At 41.0% G+C, this 27,667-nt stretch overlaps 1 protein-coding gene across 2 annotated transcripts; it reads right to left on the bottom strand.

The window, feature by feature from the left end:
- Positions 1-232: 232 nt before the first annotated feature.
- On the bottom strand, positions 233-27,667 carry map3k9 (mitogen-activated protein kinase kinase kinase 9). 2 transcript variants are annotated; one of them, XM_023286652.3, is made up of 11 exons: positions 27,011-27,667; positions 24,460-24,873; positions 18,888-19,068; positions 14,189-14,337; positions 13,740-13,915; positions 11,975-12,215; positions 9,726-9,848; positions 9,399-9,540; positions 9,173-9,285; positions 6,683-7,462; positions 233-5,045 (listed from the first exon to the last, which is right to left on the bottom strand). In XM_023286652.3, the coding sequence occupies exons 1-11, from the start codon at positions 27,393-27,395 to the stop codon at positions 4,588-4,590; spliced, it is 3,162 nt and encodes a 1,053-aa protein (XP_023142420.2). In that variant the 5' UTR covers positions 27,396-27,667; the 3' UTR covers positions 233-4,587. The 2 variants fall into 2 exon arrangements, with proteins under 2 accessions (XP_023142420.2, XP_035811513.2); XM_035955620.2 differs by having other exon boundaries at positions 233-5,042.

Raw genomic sequence — 27,667 nt, 5'->3', positions numbered from 1 at the left:
GTTGACTTTTTTCCAAATGTTCTTAAAGAAACTTTTTTTTCAGCATTTCTTCTTTTGCACCAAAAAATGTTCAAAAATTTCCCAAAAATGTTGAAAATGTGGAAGTTTTCACTGTGAAAATATTTTTTTTCCCAAATTTTTTAAATAAAAAAAGGGGCAATTTGACCCGCAGGTCGACAGGAGGGTTAATTACACTAAGAAATGAAATACAACACAAAGAACACTGCACCAGTTGGATTGTTGGCTATGATTTTACTCAAATCAGTGTGTTCCAGTGCAAATACAAGTCAGTCAATAACAGTAGAATCCCGACCTGAACAGAGTCCATTTAGCAACAGTAAGTTCAGCTTATTCGTGGTCACATTTCGCCGTAGCTTCTTTTCAACTTCAACAGCACCCGAAGTTGAAATACTGTTCGTTCTCCAGAGTCCTCAGAGAAAAGCATTCACATTTACATGTATGTCGGGTCACACTTAGGATAAAGACGAGATCAAACGTCAGAGGTCACTTAACATTCGAAAGTAAAACGAGAGAATCAGGCTTTAAGACCAACGTCAGACAGTGTTTCTGTTAATTATTTTTCTGTTGTCAATCTTTTTGGTTTTTAACCTGGTGGGCAGACAGTTGATTTGTCGAAATCAAGTAAATTCTCCTTTCAATATCTCCTAATTTTGCACGTTGCAGTGTCTTGCAGGTTAACACAAACACAAATATTACTTGAAAATAACATTTAACCCCGGTCTGGTGAGGACAAACCCATGTTCAACGTAGAAACTAAATGGAATTATGTGCAGTTTACATGCATTTAGCTAAGAAAAATATGTGATAAATCATTTTCTCGATTAAAAATGAAATATTTAGTCCATAAAGTGACAGAAAATAATAAAGAAAACGCCCATCACAGATTAATAAAGAGCCAATTTTGTTGGAAAATTGCTTGCTTTCCTTGTGTTTCTGAAAAGACAAGACTGTGATATGTAGTGAAGCTGAAAATAACGAATATAAAGCAACTTTGACGTGACTATAATTTCAGAATAAAAGCAGATGTTTTGCGCAAATGCACAAAAAACGCAAAAAAAAAACATTCACGGAGAACATTAACGAGTGTCAAAAAAAAAATCAAGGCAAATAAGATTAGAAAAATAAACCATTAGATAAATTAACCAATAAATACAATGAAATAAATTAACGCAAATATAAATAATCAGAAATGAGAATCAAGGTGCCACCAGGGCCTGAAACTTTGCATCCTTCGTCTCTTGAGGCAAACATTTTACATTTACAAAGGTCCCTTTTAAGGTTGGACAAATGTTTCGGCCGCTTTAACAGGATCGCACACGGATAACAGACGAGACAGAGAATTCATGACATACTCATTGTGTCTTTCTGACAGTGTTTCGGTCCCGATTGGAAACCAAGCAGCAGTGACATTCCTCGTTTGAAGGCTGCAGCTCGCTAATGCTAATGCAAAGAAGTGCTCGTATCATACAACAGCATCCAACCCGTCCTTCGGGATTTGACCCTGTAGAGGTGACTGGTGACGACAAAACAGGAACACAATCATTTTACAGACGAATTACAAACCAGATGTTTGCTGTTTTGTTTTTTTGTTTTTAAATGGAAAAAAACCTGAAGCTTTACATTCATGATGCTTTCTAAAAGTGCACTTCACTGAATGCACAATCTTGAACTCAGGCTTGAAATCAAGAAAAGTATGTAAAGCTTAGTGAGAGTGTCGATGCTGCTCTGCCGTTTTATCACTTTATGCCCAAAGGAAAGTAAAAATAAAATCCCTCTAGCCGTTCAATGACAAATGACGTGGTTTCTGACTGCTCTCTTCTTCCAGTGTATTAACAAACACACCCGGTCAAATCTGATTTTCAGACACTTTCCGTGGTTTGTTGGAGCAGCTTTAGAGACGAGGACTCGGCTACAGCCTGCAGAATGAAAAAGTTAAACATTTAATCCCATTCATCATGATTTGATTGGTTTAACTACTTAATTTGGGCAACATTTAACATAAATTGCGTAGATCTTGTCACACTGATAGCTGGTGTTTGGAGAACAAATATTGCAAGAGGTTGCAGAGTTTAATAGCTAGACTGGATAAGTTCTGCAGATATCTGTAATTCAGTTCTTCTAAGTCAGAAAGAACGCTTTAAATAAATCCATAATGTCCTTCTTCCTGTACAAATGCACCACTTTTACCATTCATGTGGTTCTCATGTCAGATATTTTCAATTCAGTGGCAAATATCCCGATATCTGCAACTGAATTATGACTAATATTAAGTCTAGTTTTAGATATTAACACTTTAATTCTTTAATTCTGACTTGCTTTAAATCTAGGTCAAGATTTCTTGAATTCCACTCAATTTAAGACATCTACATGGTCTTTTTAGATACTTAAATTAGTTTTAACTAGTCAGAATAATGTAAATATCTCAAACTGGAATTCTGCCTCGTTGAAATCTAATTACAGATATCTTGAAATAGAGTTTTGACAAGGTAAAATGACTTGTAGTTAGGATAGAAGCTGCTGCACTTAGAAGGTGGAGGCAGTTTGCTTTGCAAACATACAATGGCACCGCAATTATAACTGCATATGACAAGCTGTTTAATGCCACATCACCACAACCTGAGGCTAAAGTTCTAGTAAATTTCCAGCGTCTTGTTCGTCACAAAGTCTTCGCTGAAGAGATTTTCCAATTTCACGGCATTTTTTTGCACTTTTCTCCACCACAACAGCCACCATTACCTCTGCTAATGCCGTTCAAATGGCTAAATGCTCCAATATCCAATGGGAAACCTCACATGAGAAACTTTCTGATGATGCTTCCAATGATGCCGTCATAATTAGGGCTGTCTGCAACTATATTCTGACTGCTGAAAACTGAATTAGAAATATCTGTCATTACAACTAACCAGAATGACCTTTTTAATGTATGTAGTTTTAATGCCAGATGGTCAAACTCTACTGTTAACGCCTGCAAAAATGTACGTGGTTCAACTAAATTTCCACAAATTTAGAACCTTAGGCAAAAAAAAGTATACAAGTGTATATCAACCCTGAAAAATAAAAGCGCCCACTGTGCAGAACAATGTTCCAGGTCACTGTTTTGCTTGTATATGTGATGTTAATGATACCGCTGCATTTATGTTCGAGTTGCTTTTCGCTGCTGTTGGTATTTAAGGCTGAGCTTATTTAAACTACTTCATATATTGTTGGGTAGTTTAATCTTCTGAAATGCGTCATATTCAGCTTAATAAGTTGGAGAATGTTCTCATCAACATCTCATGATGCACTGAAGCATCCATGGGCAAGACAGAGAACCTGAGTGATGAAGGCAGACGAGCATCTTGCACGGAAGCTCCGCTGCCATTGATGCATGAATGAGTGAACTAGAAACATTGGCTGCGTCCCAATATCCATCCTACTATAATGTACAGTACACTAGAAAAAGATTTAGCATGCCCCAATACATAGTATGACTAATACAGTACACCCAAAATACCAGGATGTCCTCCTATTTTTGGTTGGATTTTGAAATATGCAAGCCATCATGCTTTTCTGCCCATTCTGACCCACAATCCTTTGCACTGTTAGGTCCCCACATAATGGTGTTGGACAGAAGCTGAAGCCGCCAACCATGCATGAACACATAACAGCCCTTTTTGCATTACAGACTGCGACTATTTAAGTTAAGGTGCAATATTATTACAAATTAGTACATCCCAGTTGTGTGCAATCTGCAAGAAACAGAAGGTACTTTGAGTGAGTAGGTGTAGTTCGTACTACAGTACATATATAAAGTATGAAGTATGTGATTTGGAGTGCAGCCAGAGCGTTAAATGCTTTGTGGCTAACGGTTTTAAAAATAACTTCAAAAGCTGTCAACCATGAAACAAACAGTCTAAATCAGGGGTGTCAAACATAACATGCAAAGTCTAAAAATTACAGAGAAGAAATCAACTGCAATTTTTCACTAAACATAACTATTTTAAATGTGTCCTTTGCCTTAACAGACACTCTGTGACTGTAAATGTAAATGATGAACTGAAGCATAATATTGTTGAAATTGCACTTATTTTTCAGGTTATTCATTCCTGTCTTGTAAAAAGATAATGTGAACATCTCCAGAATGTACTATTTTGCACCAAAACAAAGGGAAACATTTGGAGTTGTGGTTATTTATAGGCTATTATTTTACTGGTCGCTTGAGATCACATTGGGCTGTATGTGGCCTACTGAACTGAAATGAGCTTGACACCCCTGAGCTAAACCAATTAAATCACCATTAACTCCGCCCATATTTGACATTTAAACCAATCAAATCACGGTTGGTGGCATTAATGGGTCAAATCCCGGCCTGTTCTGCAGGCTGCAGCAAGATATTTGGCTTTTGATGCCATATTGAAGATTTTACCGCAAATTACAACAAAAATATTCACAGTAAATGTCTTCCTGTAGTTTACCAACAGTATTGTAGATGGAGAACCAGTCCCAGATTAATTTGTACTAACTGACCCAGACTTGTGACAATCCAAAGGCTACAGCAGGAACAGCCTCCTCGCTATGTGGACCGACTTAGGACCAGAACCCCGGTTTGTAGCGGTACGGAGAGTCTTTGGGAAGGCTGAGCTCCGGTCTGCAGAGCGGCACCGTTCCGTCCCGGTACTGTCCCTCGTCCTGCCGGTCCAGCAGGTTGTGGTTCCTGCGGGGGGAGTAGGGCGTCGGGGCCTCCATGGGGGTGGGCAGCGCCGCCGGGTCTCTGCCGAACTCCACGGTGGGGGGAGTCTCTGTGCTGGAGGTGTGGGCGGGAGATTCACCGCTACCCAGGTTCTGTCCGTTTCCTCGGGGCCTCGCTTCGGCCCAGAACACGTCGCAGCGAGCTCGTGGAGAAGGCCGAGGACGAGACATGAAGTCCAGAGTTTTGGGGCGTTCAGGAGCGCAGCGGCGCCGGGGTGTTGGAGGGAACACAATGTTCGGATTGGGGAGACGGGGGACCTCAGAACAGTCTTCTTTTAAACCCCTGAAACCAGCTGCTGCAGTAAAGAGAAAATTAAAGAGCAAAAAACAGTTAGAGAAGGTCCAACATCACATTTCTAGACTGGAAGTTATTGGGTTTCACCAATATTTTGGGTTGGACACCACTGATACTCACTGACATGAAGGATTCGGGATATTTTACCTACAGAAAAACTGTTATATAGAATTAAACATGGCCTGGATGATTCAGAGGCATGTTTGATAGGCTTATTTGCATGTTTTTTTATATGCCAATTGAAAAATATGAAGAATAATTTTTGGAAAACAGTATGTGGAGAGAATTTAGAGAGAGTAGAAAGAGAACAGAAAGTTTTCCAGGATGATTGAAATCTTGTTGAAGTAGTTTTACTCTCACAGAAATGATATTCTACGAGTGAAAACTAACCAGACAGACCTGACTGAGTGGCACTAGCAATGCTAATAAGCTAATGTTCAGCAGTTAGTGTTTACTAGGTTCAAAATCTTTATTTCATCTGTTAGACTGCAAAAATTTGCCAGTTTGTACAAGGTAAGTAATCATTTATGTGGCTATAAATCTGAAGTAATAGAAAAAAACTAATTTCAGCTGATGAGACATGAATGTTTAACCAAATTTCAAGCAAATCCAGCTAATATTTTATTTCACTGAAAACCATTAATATCAGTCAAAACCTGCAGGAGAGAATTCCTGGTTTCTGCATTTCAGTGCACCGACCGATGCAGACTTTAAAACTGAACAAGCTGTTCTATTCACACCACAACAGATATGCATCAGTCTGCAGCAGACAGTTGCTGCTCGTACTGAATACAGAAAAACACAGAGCTCTCGTGGATGTTTGTCAAAGGCTGAGACTTTGCACTTTTCACAGAATACAGCAGCTGGTTACAGATTGGACTGAACACAGTGTCAGTGAATAATCCTGAAGTGTGCCAAGCAGAGTGGGAGAACGCAGCACAGGCACGAGGGTAAAACATTTCACAGCAATCCGCCTCATGTATGAGACATTTCAGTTTTAACCAAAGCGGAGGAGCAAGTGACCGACATTAACGTCCACAGAGTCACGCCATAAGCTTGGTTAAAAATGAATTTACCATTAACCCTCTGAACCTCAAGCAGTTTCTGGCCTTTTTTGCTCCACATTTTACTCACTGTGGTCTCATTTTTCACTGCAATATAAAGTCCTGTACCTCTATGGGAAGTGATTTAATAATTTTATATAATTAATAATTAATTTTTTGTCACAAGACTGTTGGTTGCAGCTGAGTCACTGATGACTTTATAGTTACATCAAGAAGTGCGGATTTTTTTGTTTTTTACAGAATCTGGCTCGAGCAAATGGCTTATTTTTGGCAATTAAAAAAAAGATGTGTAAAATAAAGGGCTTTTGCAAAATATCACAATTTAATGCTTGGATTTGGGTAATTCTTAAAATAAAAACAAAAGTCAAACATGATTCATTCAAGGGCCGCTGTAAAGTTGAAAATCAGACAATTCCTTTTGTTTTTATAGGTTCTGGCTGTGTTATATGGCATCATTTTTGCATTTTTTTCTAGTAGGCTGAGGTTAATATGGTCAGAAACACAACCTACTAAAAGTGAAATCGTTAGTTAATCCACTAGTCAACATGTAATTACAATTCCTGTCAGGCTCTACCTGTATTCTCCAGTGCCGTTTTTTCTGGTAGTGGTTCCAGATGATTAGTTGGGCAGCTCTTCTTGATGGCTCCGTCCGACGGGGTTCTACGAAGGCTACGGGAGGAGCTCGGGGCCGAGGGGACGTGTGTGGGCGTGAGGGACTGGTGGGGGTTCCGCTTGAAGCTCTCCAGGTGAGTGTTGACCAGAGGGTTGACCGGCGTTTGGATGGCTGGATGCTGCGAGGCAGCAGGAGGAGGCGAGGCGGGACGGTAAACCAGCAGCTCCTCGCTGTCCGAGCGCAGCAGCGAACGAGTGGAGTTGCAGTCGGACACCGACGATAAGGACAGCAGCGTGTACGAGGAGGGCAGACCTCGCTCTGGCAGCGACGGCGCACAGGGTTTTAGAGGGCTTTCCCGCCGGAACAGTCTTCGAGTCGGAGGGCTGGTGCTCCTCCGCTGACCTCCGGACCTGTGGAAGAAGCCCTCCCACCGCGGTTTGATGCTCTCTTCAGGTTGAGCCAAAGTCAGCAGGTTGCAGCCGAGTCCGACGGCCGCCAGCAGAGCTCCACAGCCCAGCAGGACCAGCTCGGAGCGCCGGCCCCCGACCGGGCTCTTCCTGCAGGGTGGAGTTGATGGAGCCTGGCCGCTGAGGCAGTACTCTTCTCCATCACCGTCAGCAGCAGCAGCAGCAGCAGCAGCAGCAGCAGCAGCTGTGTGGGCCTCCTTATGGAAGGGAATGCAGAGGTAGGACTGACCAGGAGCTGCTCCCGGCTCAGTAGTGAAGCAGCAGTCTTCATTTTCTGAAAGACAGCACCACCATTTCATCAGACTGGTTGTCGTACAAAGCTTGTAGATAGACTGAAATAAATACTTTATTCAACGCCTTGGGGAAATTCAAGGTAGCTTGAATTAGCTTACACACGTTACGTTCAAGAAAGATAAGGAAAACATGCATGCAATTATCATGCAAATTGTGCTGGTCGAAGGAATAAAGGGCCAAAATTGTTAGTATTTGCAATAAAAACATAAAATATTTATAGTATTTATAAGAAAGGTGCAAATTTGCTGGTATTTGCAATAAAAGTGAACAACTGTTGGTATTTATAATAAACCAGATTAATACAGAGTATTGTTGTACAGTGAGATATACACTGCTAAGCCAGACATGACTCATAAACATGGCAGATTTTGATCAACAGTGAATATTTATTGACTTCTTATGACTGAAAATGGAATAAACAGGTGGCAAAAAATAGTGTTATAGATGTTACTGATAAATTTTAACTATTATTATACATTTTTTAAAAAACATTTTTACTTAAAAATATCATTAGGAATGGTATCCTCTGTTTTTTTTTGGTAGTAATTCATAGTATGTTTTTTTACGGAATTTGTCAATAACTGCATTAAGAATCCCCATTGAAATAGATGGGAAGCCGTGCGGACAACTGCGAAAACGAAGTCATCTTTGGAACCCTGTATCTCTGGTATATTTTACAGTAGAAATGTCATTCAAAGTCTGAACGGGTCGCAAGGCCTTGAATATGATTTGTCTAAATCAGTATTTTGATATCTTGTACGGCTTTTATATAGTTGCAGTTTAAGTCTTATGAATTTTTTGAAAAGCCTGAATTTTTCTTAAGCTGGCTCTAAATTTTGAGTAAATACTTTTTTGAAAAAAGTGCAGTTACCATTTTCTCCTCAAACTTTCATCTCCACATGCACAAGTTATACATAAAAATGTAGGCATTTTCGCCCTCTTTCACCCAGCGAGACTCTCATTACTACAGATCTTAGTTTTTTCACCTCAGAGCTCAAAGTGTGTCGACCAAAACTCTCATTAACTCCCATTATATCTGAAATATATCCTAAAGCTTTGGGTGGAAATCAGAAATGGTGAGTCTCTCTAACCTGCCATCCAATCTGTCTAATACACAGTACAGACATGAAAATGCATAAGCTTGGTTAAAACAAGGTTGTGAAATAAATTTTTCTGATACAACTGTGGCCGTATGTTCGAGGTTGTAATCCTTAGTCTGCCTGTCTGCTCTTCTGTTCCACTTTTATCACAGATTGTCCTAAATCTTTAAGAGCTTCTGTACAATTCTAAACAGCCCTGGGAATTTCTACAATGTCCTAATACTCAAATACAACATTCGACGTGAATATTTAGCTGTGGAACTTCGCATATTGTAGATGACACACTGCATGATGTTGGAGTTCCTCTAAAAAATCCAGCGACTTGAGGCTGACCGTGTTTGTTTTTGTGTGTTTGCTGCCTGAATTCCATCCCTCCAAATTTAGTTTGCTGAGCATGCACGGCCCGTTCCCCTGCAGCAGCTTGTTTACACTCACACAGCTGCAAACATGCACATCTGTGTTTCCTGGGTCGACCACTAACAGCCGTGTGGGATCCAAGCATCTCCCTCACTGGGTTTCTGCTCTCTGTGTTATCGTGTGAAGTCTGCAGTTGCCAGACAAAATAAATCCGCTAATCCGCTCCTGCTCACCCATCTCCACGAGGCTCGGCACTCCAGGCACCGCCGGACTGTGTCTCGGGGATCTGCGGAGGTTCGGGGCGCTGCAGGATCGCTGCCTGCTGCCTTCGTGGGGAGGCTTCACACTGGGAGGGAGGAAGGGTTTGATTCATACAAGAGATGCTGCTCTACTTACGGAGCAATAACATGTGAAAGGTAGATAAAAGGTGGATTTTTTTTAATCTCCTGATGCCCTCACCTGGCGTCGGCACTGTGCTCCCTGTAGGGGCCACATCCTCGGGATCGGCCCTTCTTCCTAGAGCCCTTCCTCTCGCTTTCCTCGTCGTCCTGCTGAAAACCGGCGCTGCGACCCCAAGCTGTGCAGCCTTCTCCTGGGGTGACTGCAAAAGCAGACATTATGAAAACGAAAGCATACTAGAGGATACATTTAATGATTTTTAAAGAACAATAACTGCAAAAAAAAGAGCGACTTTCTATGTCCATGGAGAATACATGAATCTCGTGCTCCGTGGTAATAATGGCCACTTTAATCAGGTCTAATTTTGAATGTAGGACGTTTGCTTACGCTGGATGGCTCTCAGGCGAGGCAGCATCGGTGGACTAGTTGGAGGACTGGAGCTGCTGCTCAGCAAACTCCTCCGCCGGTCGTGGGAGGGAGACGCCTGCACTGTGATTTTGTGCTGAAAATCTTAAAAGATTTCAACAAATGTCCTTTAGTTTCTTCATTAGTTTCCATATTTTACTCAGTAATGTCATCTGAGTAAGAGAGCCCACCTAGAAATGTGTTGCACTCCAAAATAAACGTCATTTTTCTCATGTGCTTTCTAGATCCTGGGTTTGTGCACAATAAATGTTCTTTACATTAAATGGTTCTCTTCCTATTGAGCTTCCAAAAAGATCAGTTTGTATCTAATCTTTTAACCCTCTGAAGCCAAAAGATATGTTATCTTTAAAAAGAAATTCAAAATAAGACAAGTTATCACAGCTAGAAAATGTAAAAATGGTCCCCGAACTACTCATCTGTCATGTGCTGTTATGTCAGAAAACCAAATCTAAGCTTAAAATAATGATATTTCATCAAAATAACTTAATTCCAGATGATTTATTTATAAATTCACCAAAAATAAATCATTGGCACTGACCAGATTCTGTAAAAAACACCAAATTCTGTGCTCCTCGACACAACTGTGAGGCCATTAGTGACTCAGCTGTGACCAAAAGCCACATGACAACAATTTAGGGACTTTCCAGCTAAACTACAGGCAGCGTTTTCACAAGAAGACAAGTATGGAAACAAACTATAAATGCAATTTGTAAAGTATCAATAGTGTGTTAAGTCCACTCTTATTTTCTAGCGTTGATAACATGTAGGCTGCTTTTTTAAAATTACTTCATTATAAGTATGTCATACTGGACAAAAAATGTTTCTCTCCTTCTAGTCATGGTTGTGCTGTTTTCAGGTGCAGTACTTTATGTTGTTGTAAAAAAATGTGCCCACAGTGAGTAAAAATGTGACATAATATTCAGAAACTACTTGGGGTTCAGAGGGTTAAGCAGTGAACATTTTAAAGCTGCAAAACTTGGCAATAAAATACAGATAAATGTGATATACAGCATTATACTTTTGTTTTAAACCAAAGAAATACAGAAATTAACAAAAAGACAGTAAAGCAAAGCTAAATACTTATCAGAAAACCTTTTCTTATTATCCATTTTCAGCTTTTGGATGAATGTCCAAATGTAAGTCTATCCCAATAGTTCAGTCTGAGTTTTGACTCTAGCAGCAGCTAATGTTGCCCCGAGCAGCAGGCCTCAGTCAGACTCCTCTTCTTATTTCTCAGTTTGCACAACTGTAATTCCTTTCCTCGACTCCTCTCCTCACATCTTAGTCCCTTGTATCTGAGATGTGAGTGGAGGAGGTTCAGGAATGAGGAATGAGGCGACAGGCATTTAACAAAACGAGACATCTTTGCCTTGGAGCTCTTGTTTTAAAGTGATGCCAGTTAAATATGACGTGTGACACAACTGTATCATCTGTCCATTGTTTATGAATCGTGCTCATGACTTCGAGTATAAATTTGTATTTCTTTCATTTCACACGCCTGCCGTAAAGTATAAAAGTGTGACACAAAAGAGTATTACACAAATAAACAGTGACATATTGAGTGACACATATTGTATAAACATATTCTTAAGGCCTGCTCCCATAGTGGTTTGCAGATCTCAGCTGTGTCATCTTTTATACATCATGACTGCCAATAAGACTCCCACAAAGGTCACAGTTACAATCCACCTGTGCATCCTCGCTCATAGCCCCTCAAAATGCATTTTAGGAGCAGACACATCCTTCAAGACGCCTCACCAAGATCAATTTCTGAGTCACAGGAAGACAGAGAGGACAAGGAGGCTTAAAATAGAGAAATAAGAGGAGTCTAGAGACGAGGAGTGAGCAGGTGAAGAGTTCTTTCTAACTCTCTACTCCAACTAATGCTGACTCAAGTAACAACACTGGAGACTCAACACAGCTTCCTCTGGAACTATAAAAAGGCTTCATGCAACTTTTTTGTGAACGGATTATAAATGGACTTCAAGTGTAAAATTAGTACTCTTCCCTACTGAGCAAATTCAAGCTGGAAAAGCAGAAATAACCACAGATTTTTCAAGGGCCTGACAACATTGACACAATCACGATATTAGTTCTGCTATTTGTTGTTGCTTCTATATAAACAGTAGACCAAGTAGTCTATAAAATCATCTGAGCTAGCTGTAATCGAGCCTTTAGGATCTATTAGTACGACGGTTTATCTGCGGTACCTGAAGGGAGGCTGATCCTGTTGCCATCCTTGAGTTTAAGGCGGTTGCGACGGAACTTCCCCTGCCTGCTCTCCACGTGAGGCTTCTCCTGGTAGAGCTGGTGGATGATGATGTTGAGCTCCCTCTCCAGGATGTGGATCTCCCGCTCGGCTAGCTCCTGCTCGCGCCTCCTCAGCGCCTCCTCCTGGCACTTCTGCTGCAGCGCCGCTCGGGTCAGTTCCTCCTCCCAGGACCGAAGCTCCTGCAGAGAAGAGGTGAAGTTGAAGACAATGAAATCTAGAGAACGGCTGAATTCAAACCCTGTCTGTAAACTTTCTGAACTATTATGCTCCATCAGAAAGGTATCAACAAGATGTTAGCAGCAGATCTCAACCATGCAAGTTGCACATCCCACAGAATTTGGAGGCCAAATTGACGCCTTGAACTCTTTGTCATGTTCCTCAACCTTCTCCTGAACCACGTTTGCAGTGAGGCATGATGCATTATCCTGCTGAATGAGGTCATTAGGGGATACTGCTGCTATAAAGGGGGTGAATGTGGTCTGCAACAATGACTAGATGTCAGAGTAACATCCTCAGTTTGCTAAGTTTTATCTGATTCCTCACACTGCTCTGTTACCCAACTGTTTTCTTGCAGGTGTGCAAATGCAAATAGCTAAATCAACCTAATACTAACTAATGCTAAAGGTGTTGTTATTCTGACCCTTTCATTGTTGCTAATCAGTCAGAAATTAACATAAAGTCATATTTAGTGCCTCAGAACTCGGTTATCACAATAAACTTTGGCATAACTTTAGCCAGGCAAGACTGTAACAAACAAAAAAGCTCCTCGTGGATGTTGTCCAATAAATTGTGTTCTTTTGAAGCGTGTCATGAGTTACTGTTACTGATTCTCAGAAAAACAAACAACATAGAAGGCAGAGGCAAGAGCTAATACACCGCTGAGGTGTCATCATTAGTGTTGGTCGCCATGACAGACTATTATCCTGTGCTTTCTAGCGTAGACATCACATGACCACAGGAGCGAAACTTGATTGGTTTGATTTACACTACCATTCAAAAGTTTGAGGTCACTAAGAAATGTCCTTATTTTTAAAAGAATTATTATTTTTTCAATCAAGATAGCATTAAATTAATCAGAAATAGAGTCTGGACATTGTTAATGTGGTAAATGACTATTGTAGCTGGAAACAGCTGATTTTTAATGGAATATCTCCATAGAGGTACAGAGGAACATTTCCAGCAACCATCACTCCTGTGTTCTAATGCTACATTGTGTTAGCTAATGGTGTTGAAAGGCTAATTGATGATTAGAAAACCCTTGTGCACATGAATAAAAGTGTGAGTTTTCATGGAAAACATGAAATTGCCTGGGTGACCCCAAACTTTTGAACATCAGTGTAAGTCTGAATTGATTATTTATGGCTTAGACTGACCTGCGAATTTTTTAACACTGAATTTGGCCTGTTGAATTTAAGCAATTTGACGATTTATGTTTTGAATTTTCACCCCTAAAATTTGATTCTGAAATTGTGAGCATTTTAAATGTCAAAACCTGGTGAGACTAATTTGCTTCTATACCTCAGACACTTACGATGCTCATTTTTCCTGCTTCCAATGCATCAACTTCGAGAACTGTCCGTTCTCTTGTTGCTTAATCACAACCCTTGGCAGGCACCATAGCAACAAGAAAATCGATGTTCACTTCACCCATCAGTGGTTTTAATGCTGTAGCTGACGGTCAAATATTCAGACCCCATCTTTACCTTCTCCTTGGTCCTCAGCTGATTAAACATCTCCTGGATCTCCAGCTTCCAGTCGTCCTGCAGAGAGTGGAAAGACTCCGCCGGCATCTCAAAGAACCCCGACTCTTCGATGGCCGTCAGATGGTCCAACACAGTTGTGAACTGCGGCCGAGAGTGAGGGTCTGAGCTCCAGCAGTCTGTGGAAGAGGATGAAAAACAGCCTCAGAAACTTGGGCCAATTTTGCCTTTAGCAATAAGTATTTTTCCCCTTCAAATGGTTCCAGAAAGTAATAAAATATTCTGTTTGGTCATCTGACGCTTCACAGACATCAGAGCCTGTTTTTGCTGCAGCGGAAAAACACACAAGATGTATCCTATTTTTAACAGCAAATATTCAGGGCAGTTTCTTTATATTTTTGCAGTTTGGATGCGTTTATGCACTTTAAGGAGAAAATTTTTTGCCTTCTTACCCTCCATAAGACGTGCAAAGGGCTCGGGACAAGTCGAAGGAATCGGCAGAGCCAGTTTGTTCATCGCCACTCCGTAAGCAACAGCGAGACCATCGATTCCCCGAAATGGAACTTCTCCAGTCAGCAGCTCCCACAGCAGCACGCCATAACTTTAATGTTGAGAAAACAGGGGAAAAAAAGATAGAAAACAGGTTCAAAAAGTGTGCTTCAACAACATCCTCCAGGGAGAAGAGGAATGCAGAAACACACTGAGGATAAAAGTGTGTTTGAATATATGAAGGTTAAATAGGATGTTTGCAGGAGGAGTGTTCAGCAGACACATTTTATTTGAATAAATGTCAAAAAGAGGATTATACCAGCGATATTTTGCACCCTACTCGTGTAAATGCCAAGGTGAGGCGGAAAAGGTCAAAATAAGAAAATGTGGACGGAGCGGTGCAGCGGCTGACAGATCCATGAGCGTAAAGCCGAGACCTGAACACCAGTGAGCTGGAAATGACCAGCAGATCAAACAAATCAGCTACTCTGCTGTCATGTAAAGACGTTATACAAATCTCTGGCAAATGTGGACAACCTCAAAGCTTTAAAAGGACTCCTGCACAATGTCACTGTCTAACTTTTTAGTGCTTCATCAGGCAAATGATTTGTTACAAGGAGAAGCTTCTTAAACAGGAATTTCTGCAACGCAAAAACATAATTCTACTGAACAAGTTTCAATATCATACAGAAAGTTAGAAAACACTTTACATAGTCATATTTATACATGTACCCCAAAAATTGCTTCATTAAATGGGTATAACTGTATGATGTGAAAGGTTTAAGCACACCGAGGAACAAACTGCATCCCAAAAAAAACACAAAATCATGCAGGTTACATATGCAGATGAAGCTGCAGGGATACATTTACATGGCAAGACCAAAAAGAGCATTGATTAATAGAAAAAAAACTACAATTCTAAATAATAAATTAAATAAATTCTCAAAACATTTCAATCTACAGGGCTCCAGACCAAGTTTTCCACTGGCACTACTGGTGCTACAGCAGGTTAGTAATCACCCTCACATGTTGAATAATAGTCGTCTTAATTTGTAACCTAGTTTTGCATTGATATAAAGACTGAAAGTAAGTGCATTTCCACATGCACAATGCCAAGGGAACTCCAGGGATTTAGACTAAACAGCTATGTAGGTCTGAGAAAACCACTGATCAGTGAGGCTAATCAGAAAAAAAGGCTTCAGTTCGCTATGTAGCATAAAGATTGGACTCTGGAATAATGGAAGAAGGTCATGTGGTCTGATGAGTCCAGATTTACCCTGTTCCAGAGTGATGGGTGCATCAGGGTAAGAAGAGAGGCGGATGAAGTGATGCACTCATCATGTCTAGTGTCTACCAGCCTGTGGGGGTTTGGGTTATGATCTGGGGTTGGTCAGGTTCAGCAACGTTATGTTCCCAAAGAATGAGGTCAGCTGATACCTGAAGATACTGAATGACCAGGTCTTTCCATCAATGGAGTTATTCTTCCCTGATAGCATGGACATGTTCCAAGATGATGATGCCAGGATTCATGGAGCTCACATTGAGAATGAGTGGATCAGGGAGGATAAGACATCATTTTCACACATGGATTGCAATACTCAAAGCTAAAGGTGGTCCAGTGAAATATTAGTGTGCGATTATTTTTTTGGACAGGCAGTGTAGTATGCTAGAAAAAGAGTTAGTATGTTCCAATATACCGTATGTCACATGTAGTAACCAGGATGTCCTTCAGCATCTGGTTGGATTTTGCAGTATGAAAACCAGCGTGCTTTTCTTTGAGAGTGTACAAATAGATGACAGCCGATTTTGCACAACAGACAGTCAAAGCTTAGGCTGCAATGTTATCACGAATTCGTATGTCCCAATGGTACGCAAACTGCATTAACCAGTAAATGCTTTTTAAGGGATGCTGTAGTACTTAAAGTAAAAAGAAAGAATGTGTGACCTGGAATGCATCAACAGAACATTCAGTATGACTAGGTGATGCTAATGTTACGGCTGCTGTAGGCACAAATTTGTCAAAAAAAAAGGGCCAGAATCTGAAAGTACAATCTTCCAACTGCAGCTCCTCCCTCTACTATCTCTATCTGAAACTCCTCCCATCATACAGGGCATATGCATGTGATTCAAAAAAATGTCAAGCTGACACTAAACATTCACTTTGAACCCCACTCAATGGAATGAAAGCCTTCTTTTTAATACACTGAACCATCATGTCCCAGTTTTGTCCATTTCAATACTGACCTTTTCAGAGTTAAAAGAGATTGACTAAAATCTAATGGGGTTTCTAAAGCCTGAGAAAGGAGCCAAGAGCAAGTGTAGAAGCATAGTTTCCTCTAAGACCACTTGAATAGCAATATGCTGACATCTTCACATGGGGTATTTGCTCAATGACTGCCAACAATACTGCCTATCCCAACTTTAAGATCAACTCGATCGCTACTAATAATATTTTGTGATAATGGGAACACCTGTCTATCCAGTCTCTCTGCGCTTCAGGTTTCCCACCTCTTTCCTCACCTACCTGCCTCATTCTCCTCCTCTTCATCTGGATGGTTCATGTGATCTATTCTTAGGCCCAAAAATGGTCAGAATCCACCCCTCCACCTAATAGGTATACCTGCTTTATCCTGTAGAGGTTTGGAGCCTCTTACTACTGACACTGGGTGAACGTCAGGGTAAACCCTGGTCAGGTCACAGGGTTCATCAAGGCTAACACAAAGGCCTAATGCTAATCTCCACTCTGAAGCCTGAACACCAAAACCCTCAAAGGCTCACAGCTGCAATGCATGAGTGCTTGGAGACAACACAAGTTTGATTTTCCTCTGAGTTTCATTTTAAATACATTTCTAAAATTCAGGAAAGCCATCAACATCTGTTTGTCTTTGCTTACATTTGACTTCAAAGTCAACAACTGTACAAACATGCAATAAATGACCACCAGATGTTTCACTTCCAGTTAAACTCAGAGATTTCTTCCCTGCACCATCCCTGCTTGGTTTATGCATAGCCATAGTTTTGCTATAAGATATGGGCAGCTCCCTCAGGAAAGTCTACAGATATGCAGACTCACAGAAAAAGCATCTTATGGCGTAAAAAAAAAAAAGCCTGCATCAGAGCCTTCATGCACTGTAAGATTTGCTGATGAAACACCTCTAAACCTTCTAACACTGAGATGAGACACACCTCAGAATCAATGAGTGTACAACCGTACACGCTCAAACTCACACCTATAGAATCACCAGCTAACCTGCCGTGCTTTCCTTTAGATTGTTTGAGGAGAAAAGCCACGTGGACACATGGAGAACATGCAAACTCCACTCAGAAAGGTCTCCAAGAGGTTCGTAACTGGAGCCAACCACTGCACCACTGTGCCACCTCATCGATCAGAAAATGCAGTGTACAATTTCTCAGCGCTTACAGTGTTTTTAAACTGCTTGTTTTGTGTGCCGAATGATCCAAAAACCCAAGAAAATTCTGCCGATTGTAATGAGAACTATCAAAGTCTTAAGCTTGAAAAGCAAATACTACTTGTATATAACATACATAATGACAGTTACCCAACTGTCAGGTGCAATAAAACAAGTGCAATTCAATCATTCATGTCAACGTTCTTAAATTTGTGTTCTTATTATCCTTGTGTTATTCTGTTCTTCCTATTTATATTGTATATATTAGGTGTAAATCCCACCTCTTTAATTTATAATTGTGTTTTGCATTACTTTTTTCTTCTGTCACTTTGCTGGTGTGGAATTGCAAATTTACCCTTGTGGGACTAATAAAGGATATTCTATTTGATTCTATTTAAAATATGACAGAAAATTAATCTTAACCTGATTAATCCTTTATCAGGTGACTAGTTTTAATCTTTTTTAGCCTGCAATAACAAATCTTTATACATCACATCCCTACAGTCACATTAAATAAGCAGGATTAGATTTGATTTGAAGTATTTATATGTGTGCATCTGAGCAGTTATGAGCCTTATTTCTGAAGATAATACACTTTTTTTACATGTTGACCTAAGATTTAAATATTTCCATCAGCCTGTAAATTTGCTCCTTTGCACAAAATGTTACTGTATAATTTCCCTCACAATTATGGCATTTTATGTACAAAAATCTGCACTATTCACCTACAAATTGAGCTAATCTACACCTTTGAATCTCTATTCCTATTTTAAACACATATTTTGATCTTTGAGGTTTTATTTTCATCTAGTCCTCTTAGCACAGCCTCATAACTATGCCACATTGCCTATGATAATAACAATAAAACTTAAATAGAGCTTTCCAAGACACTCAAAGATGCTTTAAATTTACCGCATTCCACTGTTTTGTGTTAAATGGTTTAATTAAAGGAGACACTCTGTGATGACTCTTTGCACATGAAGCTGAGTGCATATTAGTATGTAGTCGTCTGGTTTGTACCCGTCTCATAAAACTCAACATTCTGTTCTTGTTCCCATGTGCCAGTCTGTGCTTTGTTACTATGGCAACTGCTGCCACTCGCTGAACTTTTTTTTCTCCTTTCGCCTAGCGCTTTAACCCTCTCTGGCTCTGCTTTCGGGCCACTTTTTTGCTGCAACCTGGCGCAGTTTAGTTTTCCTGCAGAGACCACCACCAACAACCCCCCCACCCCCCTCATCCTCTGTCTGCCCACCTCCACACATCGCTGCCTTTGGAGAACGTGGACGAGCGGATGACTTCCGGAGCCATCCAGGCGTAGGTGCCGGCGGCGCTCATCTTGGTGGTCCGGTGCCACTCCCGGGCCAGGCCGAAGTCGGTGATCTTCAGGGTCTTGTTGCTGAGGTCTTCCATCTCGACCCTCTCCAGGATGAGGACTGGAGCGGGAGGTGGTGATGGAGGGGGGAGGTTTTGGTTGGAGGATGAGGAGGATGGGAGGGTGGGAGTCGTGCAGATTGGGTTAAAGTAAAAGGTTTCGGGTGGTAACCGTCGTCGGGATTTGAGATGTCGGGAGAGCAGCAGGAGTTTCACCGTACAACACAAAGCAAATTGGACAAATGATGGGCGAATGAAACACAACAGGGTGCGGTTGGTGGAAGGATGAAAGAGAGAAAGAGAGAGAACAGAGAAACCAAGAAACGGTGAGCTACAACCACACGGAGATGAACAAACAACCAGCCTTGATCAATGCTAATGGACTCATTGTGTATTTTTACAGCAGACAAACACTCATAGTGCAGTTAAACTACAGAAACACGCCCATTTGCTCTATTAACTGCTAGAAAACAAACCCATCCCCAACATGCACAAACACAAGCAGGGCTCCTCCTAGCCACATGCTCCAGCTCCACAATGCCAGGCCATCTGCTGCCGGCCGAGCCCAGCCGAGAGGGTGTGTCTGCAGGCTGCGGTGCACATCAAGCGTCCCCTTCATCTGAGGCACTTTCCAAAAGGAACCCGACACGTGGCTAAAGTGCATCTCGCTCCTGTGCAACATGAAACAAACACAGCTGGTTCCCCCTCGAGGACGATCGCGCTGCAAATGCATGCGCTCGCTGCAATGCGCCGTCCTTCAGATAAAAGCTTCTACCTAATGGCATGTTGAGTTAAAGAGAGGCAGTGGAAGGAGCTGGAAATGACCAGCAAAAACTCCCTGTGGATGAACTGGTTTGGATTTATAAATGGTAAATTACCAAGTGGGTTCCAAATAAAAATTTTAAATAGCACGAGTTACAGGATTTGCAGGTTCTGGTCAGCAAAAGGCGACGTATGATGTTAAAGATTGACAGATGATGATTAAACTGATTTTAGTTTAACCCTCTGAAACCTAAAATCTGACACCTAGTTTAAAAGGATTGGTTTTTTTTTTTTTTTAAAAAGCTAAAATTACAGCATTTATCAGAGGCAGAACCTGTAAAAACAGAACTTTCCAACAGTCCTTGAACTCATCATATTTGATATGCAATCAGAAAACCAAATTTAAGCTTAAAATTGTCATCAAAATCACTTTATTCTACACGCTTCATTTTTTAAAAATTACCAAAAATAAACCACTTGCAGCACTCAGATTCTATAAAAAACTAAAAATTCTGTGCTTCTCAGGGCAACTACGATGTCATTCATGACTCAGTTGTGACAAACAGTCAGGTAGCAAAAATTCAAGAACTATTCAGTTGAACTAAAGACAGGACAGGAAACAAGTATAGAAACAACTTATAAGTAGTAAAATTTGCAGTCTCCACTTGTAAAATAAACAATTTTGGCAAGTCAACTTTCATATTTCTTTTTTTTTTTTTTTTTTTTAAGAATTTAGACATTTTTGAGTTCTCTCTACTTCTAGTACTAGTTGTTCTGTTTCCATAGAGGTGTGGGACTTTATATTGCAATGAAAATGAGCACAGTGAGGAAAAAAAATCTAAGAGAAGAAAAAAAAAACAACCACTAACTGCATTTTAGAGGGTTTAACATGTTTCAAGTTCTGATCCACTAGACTACAGTTAATTCTGTGAATACCACATACGGTCCGCTATCTGTCCGTCCTGATACAAAAAAGTCATCGTGTCTAAACAGGTTTGGTTCTGTAAATAAGAAACAAAGTGTCTCAGACTGATCAACATTACAACATCTCAGTGTGTTATTCAAGCCTGGGCATGTTTGCACTTGTGCACAGGACAGGAAAAAGAGAAGATGAGCTAAAAGGGGGCAGTGGGGCAGTGAATAAAGCACATGGTAACTATCTAAATATCAACAATCTCTCTCCAGATTTACAGCCTCTGATGTAGAACTCAAATGATTTGCACAAAACCCTAACATCAACCTCAGCTGCACTCACTCTGCAATTAGAGAAGAAGTCTGTGATTCTAGAGAATCGAGGGACTCTAGAGAATCACAGATGTCCTCTTTACTTGCATATAGTAACAAGATTATGGCTGAATAGTATGTTTTGTGTCAATTGACCCAGAAGAGCAGGCTGAATTGTCTAAATGCTAAAGAAAGATACCTCAGCTGCTCCTTTCTTATCTCCTTTAGTATAGTAAATACTGGTCCATCCATTACAAAAAGGATAATAACGAGCAACATTCAAAGCAACCATAGACTGTACATAAAAGATGCTCATAGCCTGCAGGTCTGACGAGTGTTGAAGCAGTTTAAACCTACATTCTTCTAACAGCCAGCAGGGGGCAACTCCTCAAGTCTGATTCTATTGAATTCTATTAGAAAATGATCCGACTTTTAACTTTATTTGGTACCTCAGCAACATTTTTTGGGGGGGTTTATGGTATCAGTTGTTAGTTTCAAGACTTTCTGAATGCAGCATGGTGTTCATTTTGTAAATTATTGTCCCACTGAGAGGAAAACAGACATAAAAGCAGGGTGTGTTTTAGGGATGAGTTTTTAGGGGCTAAATCAACAACCAGAAATGCACTTCAATGAAGTTTCAAAGCTGAGAATGAGGCTGATGTTCTGAGCTAATGAAAAGTGGATTTTTTTTTTAGAGATATGTGTTTCTAACTGAAAAACAACATGACAAAGGACACTTTGCTGAGATTAAACCAGTCATCAGTATAGACAATAGTTACAATTAGCTCAAACACAAACATTTGCAGCAGTAAAACGCAAAATATGCATTAACTGTGATGTAATACGGATCGAAAAATAGCATATTTGACAGTAAAACACTCTATTCTACTGCAGAATGAGTAGTTTTACTTTTTATACTTTAAATACATTCTACTGATATTACTTTAACTAGAGTAAGTTACTGAATGCAGAACTCAGTCTTGTATTGGAGTACTTTAATAGTGTGCTATTAGTACTTTTACTTAAGTAATATTTTTTCCAATATTGATTAGCACAAAAATCAAAATACACCTGAGGTAGATGGTAATGTCATTAGTTTTGCAGGCATTCAATCATAAATAAAAGTGCTTTACATTATATTTTGACCTGTTGTTGGAGCAAAATGGAAAGTTAAGGAATCATCAAAGTTAATATGATTCATCCTGAGGGTGACATGAATTTCTGCACAAAATTACATGGTAATCCTCTGAGTAAACATCAAAATTGCTCACTAAAAATTATGCAGTGGCCCTGAAGGAAAAGTCAGGAGGATCACCAAACCCACTACACTACCCTCTGGTTACCATGAAAGTCTGCACGATATTTAAAGGCGAGATTAATTAATATCTGGACCAAGAAGTCGACTGAACATTGCTAGCATGGTTGAAACTGAAACTGCTAAGATGGTTAATTCCCATGCATGAGCTTTTGAGAAAAAAATTTAAGAGATTCAAGAAATAAATCTGGACATTTTAGGGATTGTTCTGCACAATATTCCCATCAACATTGTCACAATGCGGATCTCTAATCTAACCAAATATCACTTTTGACACCACAAAGACCTGCTTGAGATAAAATGAAGATGATTTCTTAAACCGATGCAAACTCAACAGATGTGAAATATGATTTAATTTTGATATATTGAATTAAAAACTCCCACTTTGCTCCTGAGAGTAAATACAAAAAATGACATTTCAAAGCTTACTGTCTTAGACCTTAAAAGTAAGATTGCAAGTAAATAAAATAAAGAAAAGAAAGATAAACTCTTGCATTAATTTGTAAAACCGTGACTAGACTTCCACATCCTGCCTGCTGCTGTGCAGAGAGCACGACTCTTCCCCACAGAGGGCAGGATGGCAACTAGTTAGACTGACTTTAACACTTTAAATCAACCTACTGGAAGTGAAGCGACTGAGCTGATCACAACAGAACGGACCAATGGCAGGCAAGGAGCTGGTTGTATGTATCGACGGAGCCTCCAATCAGGAGACAGGAGCCCAGCGCTGGACAAATCCTCAGTAATAGGATCGGGATTTAGGGGATCCAGTTGGGTGAAATGCAAGATTACAACTGCTGCACAAACATACATGCAAACTCCTTTTTCCTTTCTGCATTGACTTGGACACAGTCGGTATAAATCACACCAAAAAAATCCTTTTACGCCATATAAGTGAGTTTTTACTGTTATGTCTTTGTGGAGGTGATTAATATGTGGCTGCAGATTAATAGCAGAGAGAAAGTCCTTATTTTCATAGATCAGAGCTATAAAAAACACATTTCTTGACCTGCACTTGGTGTAAAAACGACTTTCCTCCTTGCATGAAAAGATATAAGACTTTACTATGACCTCTCATAATTATATTAGAGTCCATTCAGGATGCCATGATTTACACAGACATGATTCACCAGAGATCTCAATGACTTTTAACTGAACAACCTTGATCAGCTATACAGAAAAGACCGCAAAGACACTGAGAACTAGGGTTGTAAATGATTAAAGTATTAATATTACAGATTACAAACGGCTTAGTTCACCCTAAATATGACAAAAACATGAACAAATGCCCTTCAGAACATGCCTAAGCCCACAGAAGTGCTTCAAATTTGTTTAGTGCTCACTATAAATTATGTAAAATAGAGAAAAAATACCTTGTTAGAGCTGCACAAACTGTCTGATTAACTGAATAGTTAACTGATAAGAAGTTAATCAGCATCTAGCTTGAAAAGACAACAAAGACACTGAGAACTAGGGCTGTAAATGACTAAATTATTAACATTATTGAATAAAATTCTCATAGTTGGCCTTAAAATGTGACAAAAACATGGACAAATGCCCTTTAGAGCATGTTAGAGCCCACAAAATTGTTTATTCCTGTCTATAAATGACATAAAATACAGAAAAATATCATGGTAGAGCTGCAACACTTCTTCAATTAATTGAATATTTAATTTAGGGAAAGTAAATCAGAATGTAATTTGATAAATAATTGTTCTTTTTGAAGAAACATCTCAAGGAAGAATGCCCAACTGGCATACTGGACCTAAAGAACGGGCATTTTCCGCTTTTTTCGTGCATTTTTCCCCACAATTTTACACAATTGCAAAAATAAGTAGAGTGAAGGAATCTTGCTGTTGCTGGATTTGAGGTCCAGCAAAGTTAATCAGCATTTCATTAAATTAAAACAATAATATTTTTTAAAGCAATATCTCAGGTAAAAGTGCCAAACTGGCATTTTAAAAGTGTCTCCTCGGGTCTAGAGAAGTTGCACTGGGAATCTCCTACTATTTTCCTGCCTTTTTTCCAACTTTCTGATGCCTATAAGATAAGTTCATTAATCCTGAAGGAACTTCTTGTGCCAGATATTGCTCAGAAAAAAAAAACACATCACATAAGAAATGCAAAAACAAGTAGAACAGGAGAATCTTACTGTTGCTGGACTTGAGGTCCCGGTGGATGATGGGGACGATGGCCTGGCTGTGGAGGTAGTGCATCCCTCGGGCGATCTGCACGGCCCAGTCCACCAGCGTGCACGGCGGGATGCGTTTTCCGGCGAGGGCCCGGTTCAGGGGCCCTCCTCGGGCGTACTCCATGACCAGGCACAGGTTGGGCTCCTGCAGACACACCCCGAGCAGAGCCATGATGTTGGGGTGGTTGAGCATGGCGAACAGCTTGGCCTCCTGCCGGACGCTCTCCAACGTCTGCTCCACGTCCTCGTCCGGGTCACGCCGGGCCGCCTTCACCGCCACCTCGCAGCCCCGCCACACGGCCCGGTAGACTTTACCAAAACCCCCGACCCCGATGATTTCTTCCAGGGTGAGCTCGGAGAAATCGATCTCCAGGACTACAGGACAGAAGAAGAGAAAGACTTCAATAATAAATCCACTTAATATAACACTCTTCTGATGCAACCTTGAGCTCTTAAGGTCAGTTAGGTTTGTGCTGCAAGGACATGAGACATCAGGGTCAACCTGTCTGGAGCCTGGACAAGGTGCACTAAATGGGTTTCTTCTAGGGATAGACTGATTATTATGGCCGATATGTGGCTTTTTTTCTGATTATTGGCCAATTATTGATAGATTAAATGCACTATTTCAGGTCTGATGCAGCCTCCTCTCTCTGTCTGTTGTCACTCTGTGGTCTCACAAATGTCTCTCGAGAAGCACAAACCAGGAAATTACCTTCTCTCACAGTGGCTAATGCTATGCTAACGGCTAGCAGCTAAGTTAGAAGTCTAGTAAACAATAACTAATAATACTTTAAGATATGGAACTTAGTGGACAATAAAAGTGATAGAGTAGAGAAATATTAAGAAAATAGAGAAGAACAGTAGAAGACAAACTGATCAATCTCAGTTGAGAACGTCCTAATTTAAGCACTCCTCTGTCTATTTTACATATTCAGTTAAAATCACCCTTATTAATGAAGAAGTCTAGTTATGAATGATAGGTTCTCTGCTATCACATGCTGGTAAATCATTACATTTAATGTACATTGGCTCCAAATATCGGTCCTCGGCCTTTCTTGATCACTATAATTGGCATCTATATAGGTCCTACAAAGTTGTAAATGGTGCAAAATATCAATTGTGTTTTCCAAAGTCCAAGATGACTACCTTAAATGTCTTGTTTGGTCCACAACCCAAAGATGTTGAGTTTACTCTCATGAATCAGTGAGAAAAAATTTAAATATTCACATTGAAGAAGCTGCAATCACAGATTTAGAATTTATTTTCTTCATAAAGTACTCAAACCAGTTCTCCAAATAGTTGCTGATTATTTGGATAGTTAACTTCTTGCTTAATTGATTAATTTCCTCAATTATTGCGCAATAAAACCCAATAATCATGAATGCACCAGAACCCAAACACCCCTCCTATGTGCTTATTATTATTTTTATTGTTATGCTGTATTTAGACCTTTTAATACTGTGTTTTTGCACATTATTTTTTTCTAAAAGCACAATTTGCATGTTCTTTTGCACATTAGTTTCCTAATTTTTCTTAAATACACCACATGTGTGCTCCTTAAATTTCCCCAAGGGGATGAATAAAGTATCCATCCATCTATCTAATCATTGCAGCTCCAGTCAGGAACCCACCGTTTTCCCCTCCAGCGAGCTTCAGTTTGCTAACAAGGATGTCAAAACCAGGTCATTGAGCTGAAGGATGCTTCTCTCCAAGCACTAAGCCACCCTGCTGCCCCAAATACAGGAAGCATCCCTCCTGCTATTACACAAGGGTGAGCATCTGTCCTCAAATCTGCCTCGGATGCTCGGAGAAGGAAATATTAAAGGTGTGCGTTTGCTGATGTGAGCTGCAGCTTCTCTTTCTGTGCGTGGATGTTGATGTGGTGGATTCCTAACAGTCTACTAAGCAGACTGACCTTGATGAATATTTCAGGTGTGTGAAAGTAGGCCAGCTGCCTGAGAAGATGGAGAGCGCTAACAAAGGCAGTGGATGTGTTGTGCTCCACCTTTAAAACACCTGTTTTAGCTGCATGTTTGTGCTCAGGTGCAGATAGGAGGTTTGCAGCTGCCAGTTGAGTGTGAATCTGCCCGTTGAGGCCATTAGGAGTGAGTGCAGTGATCCTGATTCTGCTTACTGTACCCATCTGAGGCCCTGGCTGCACATTTAGCTTACACAGTTACTCTCTCTCCAGCACAAACATGGTGCAAACACTGTCAAAAACGGCCTCCAAGCCAGTGCATCTCACCTCAGCTTCTCGTTTTGCATCTAAACACAGCATTGCATGTGTAAAACTTGCAGCTGAACGTGTTTAGGGCGAGCACAGAGCAGGGCTGCATCACTTTGTTGTGTGACGCTGCTGATGCTGAGGATGCTTGGAGGATGTTTCTAGGCCAACAGGCTCCACACTGCGCCTGCCATGACACAGCAGTCTGAGCCAGGGTTCCTCCGGCTGCAGCCCGCAACAAAAGAGCGCACTTTCACTCATTTCATTTCAGCACAATGGCATACTCACGGTGCAGAGGAGGCACCGGGTACTGCTGCTCCGACGTGTCCCGGATCTCCTCCGGGATGCCGCTGCCTCTGCTCACATAATTAGACGGGAAAATGCCCACCCGGTCCGCTATCATCCCGGTCCACCAGCCTTCATCCCCGGACACCAGGGAGTCCTTGGACAGCACCTCCACCAGGTCTCCCCTCCGCAGGCTGAGCTCGTCGTCCGCACTCGCCTCATAGTCGAACACGGCCGTCCAGAAGCCCGGGGCGGCGGGTTCCGCATCCGGCGCGGCTCCGGTGCCGCTCTCCGGCCAGCGGAAAACATCAGCCTCCGCTTCTTCCGACGAGGAAACGCACGCCTTGGGACTCAAACTACTGTCCAAAGCGGGTTTGAAGACATCCATGGGGCGCGATCCATAGGGGCGACCTGGATCACTGCAGGCGCATCCACCTGACGCGCGGCTCGGAGCTGCGCTGCGTCTCCAAAACACTCGGAGCTAAGTAGCGGCTAATCCCGGACACAAACCCTGCAGCAGAGCACCGTGCTGCGGCATCGTCCGCCTCTCAGTCCCCCGCTGGCTGCTACCAAACCCTCCGGCGGCTCCAGCAGCCCCAGCCTGCTGATTTTCGATGCACAATTCTGCACCCAATCATCGCTGGAACTTCTGGGGACGCA

Source organism: Amphiprion ocellaris, chromosome 20 (assembly GCF_022539595.1).
Source record: "Amphiprion ocellaris isolate individual 3 ecotype Okinawa chromosome 20, ASM2253959v1, whole genome shotgun sequence".
NCBI lineage: Eukaryota > Metazoa > Chordata > Actinopteri > Pomacentridae > Amphiprion > Amphiprion ocellaris.
The sequence above is the reverse complement of the archived record's forward strand: the minus strand, read 5'-3'. Positions and strand labels throughout refer to the sequence as shown.

What these genes read in the sequence shown, in the direction of transcription:
- map3k9 (XM_023286652.3), bottom strand. Translation starts at nt 27,395, where the DNA reads ATGGATGTCTTCAAACCCGCTTTGGACAGTAGTTTGAGTCCCAAGGCG. An exon ending in AAAGGCAGCGATGTGTGGAG is followed by an intron (nt 14,338 to 18,887) that starts GTGGGCAGACAG and finishes TCAACATTAAAG; the next exon opens with TTATGGCGTGCTGCTGTGGG. An exon ending in CTTTGCACGTCTTATGGAGG is followed by an intron (nt 13,916 to 14,188) that starts GTAAGAAGGCAA and finishes CCTCTTCCACAG; the next exon opens with ACTGCTGGAGCTCAGACCCT.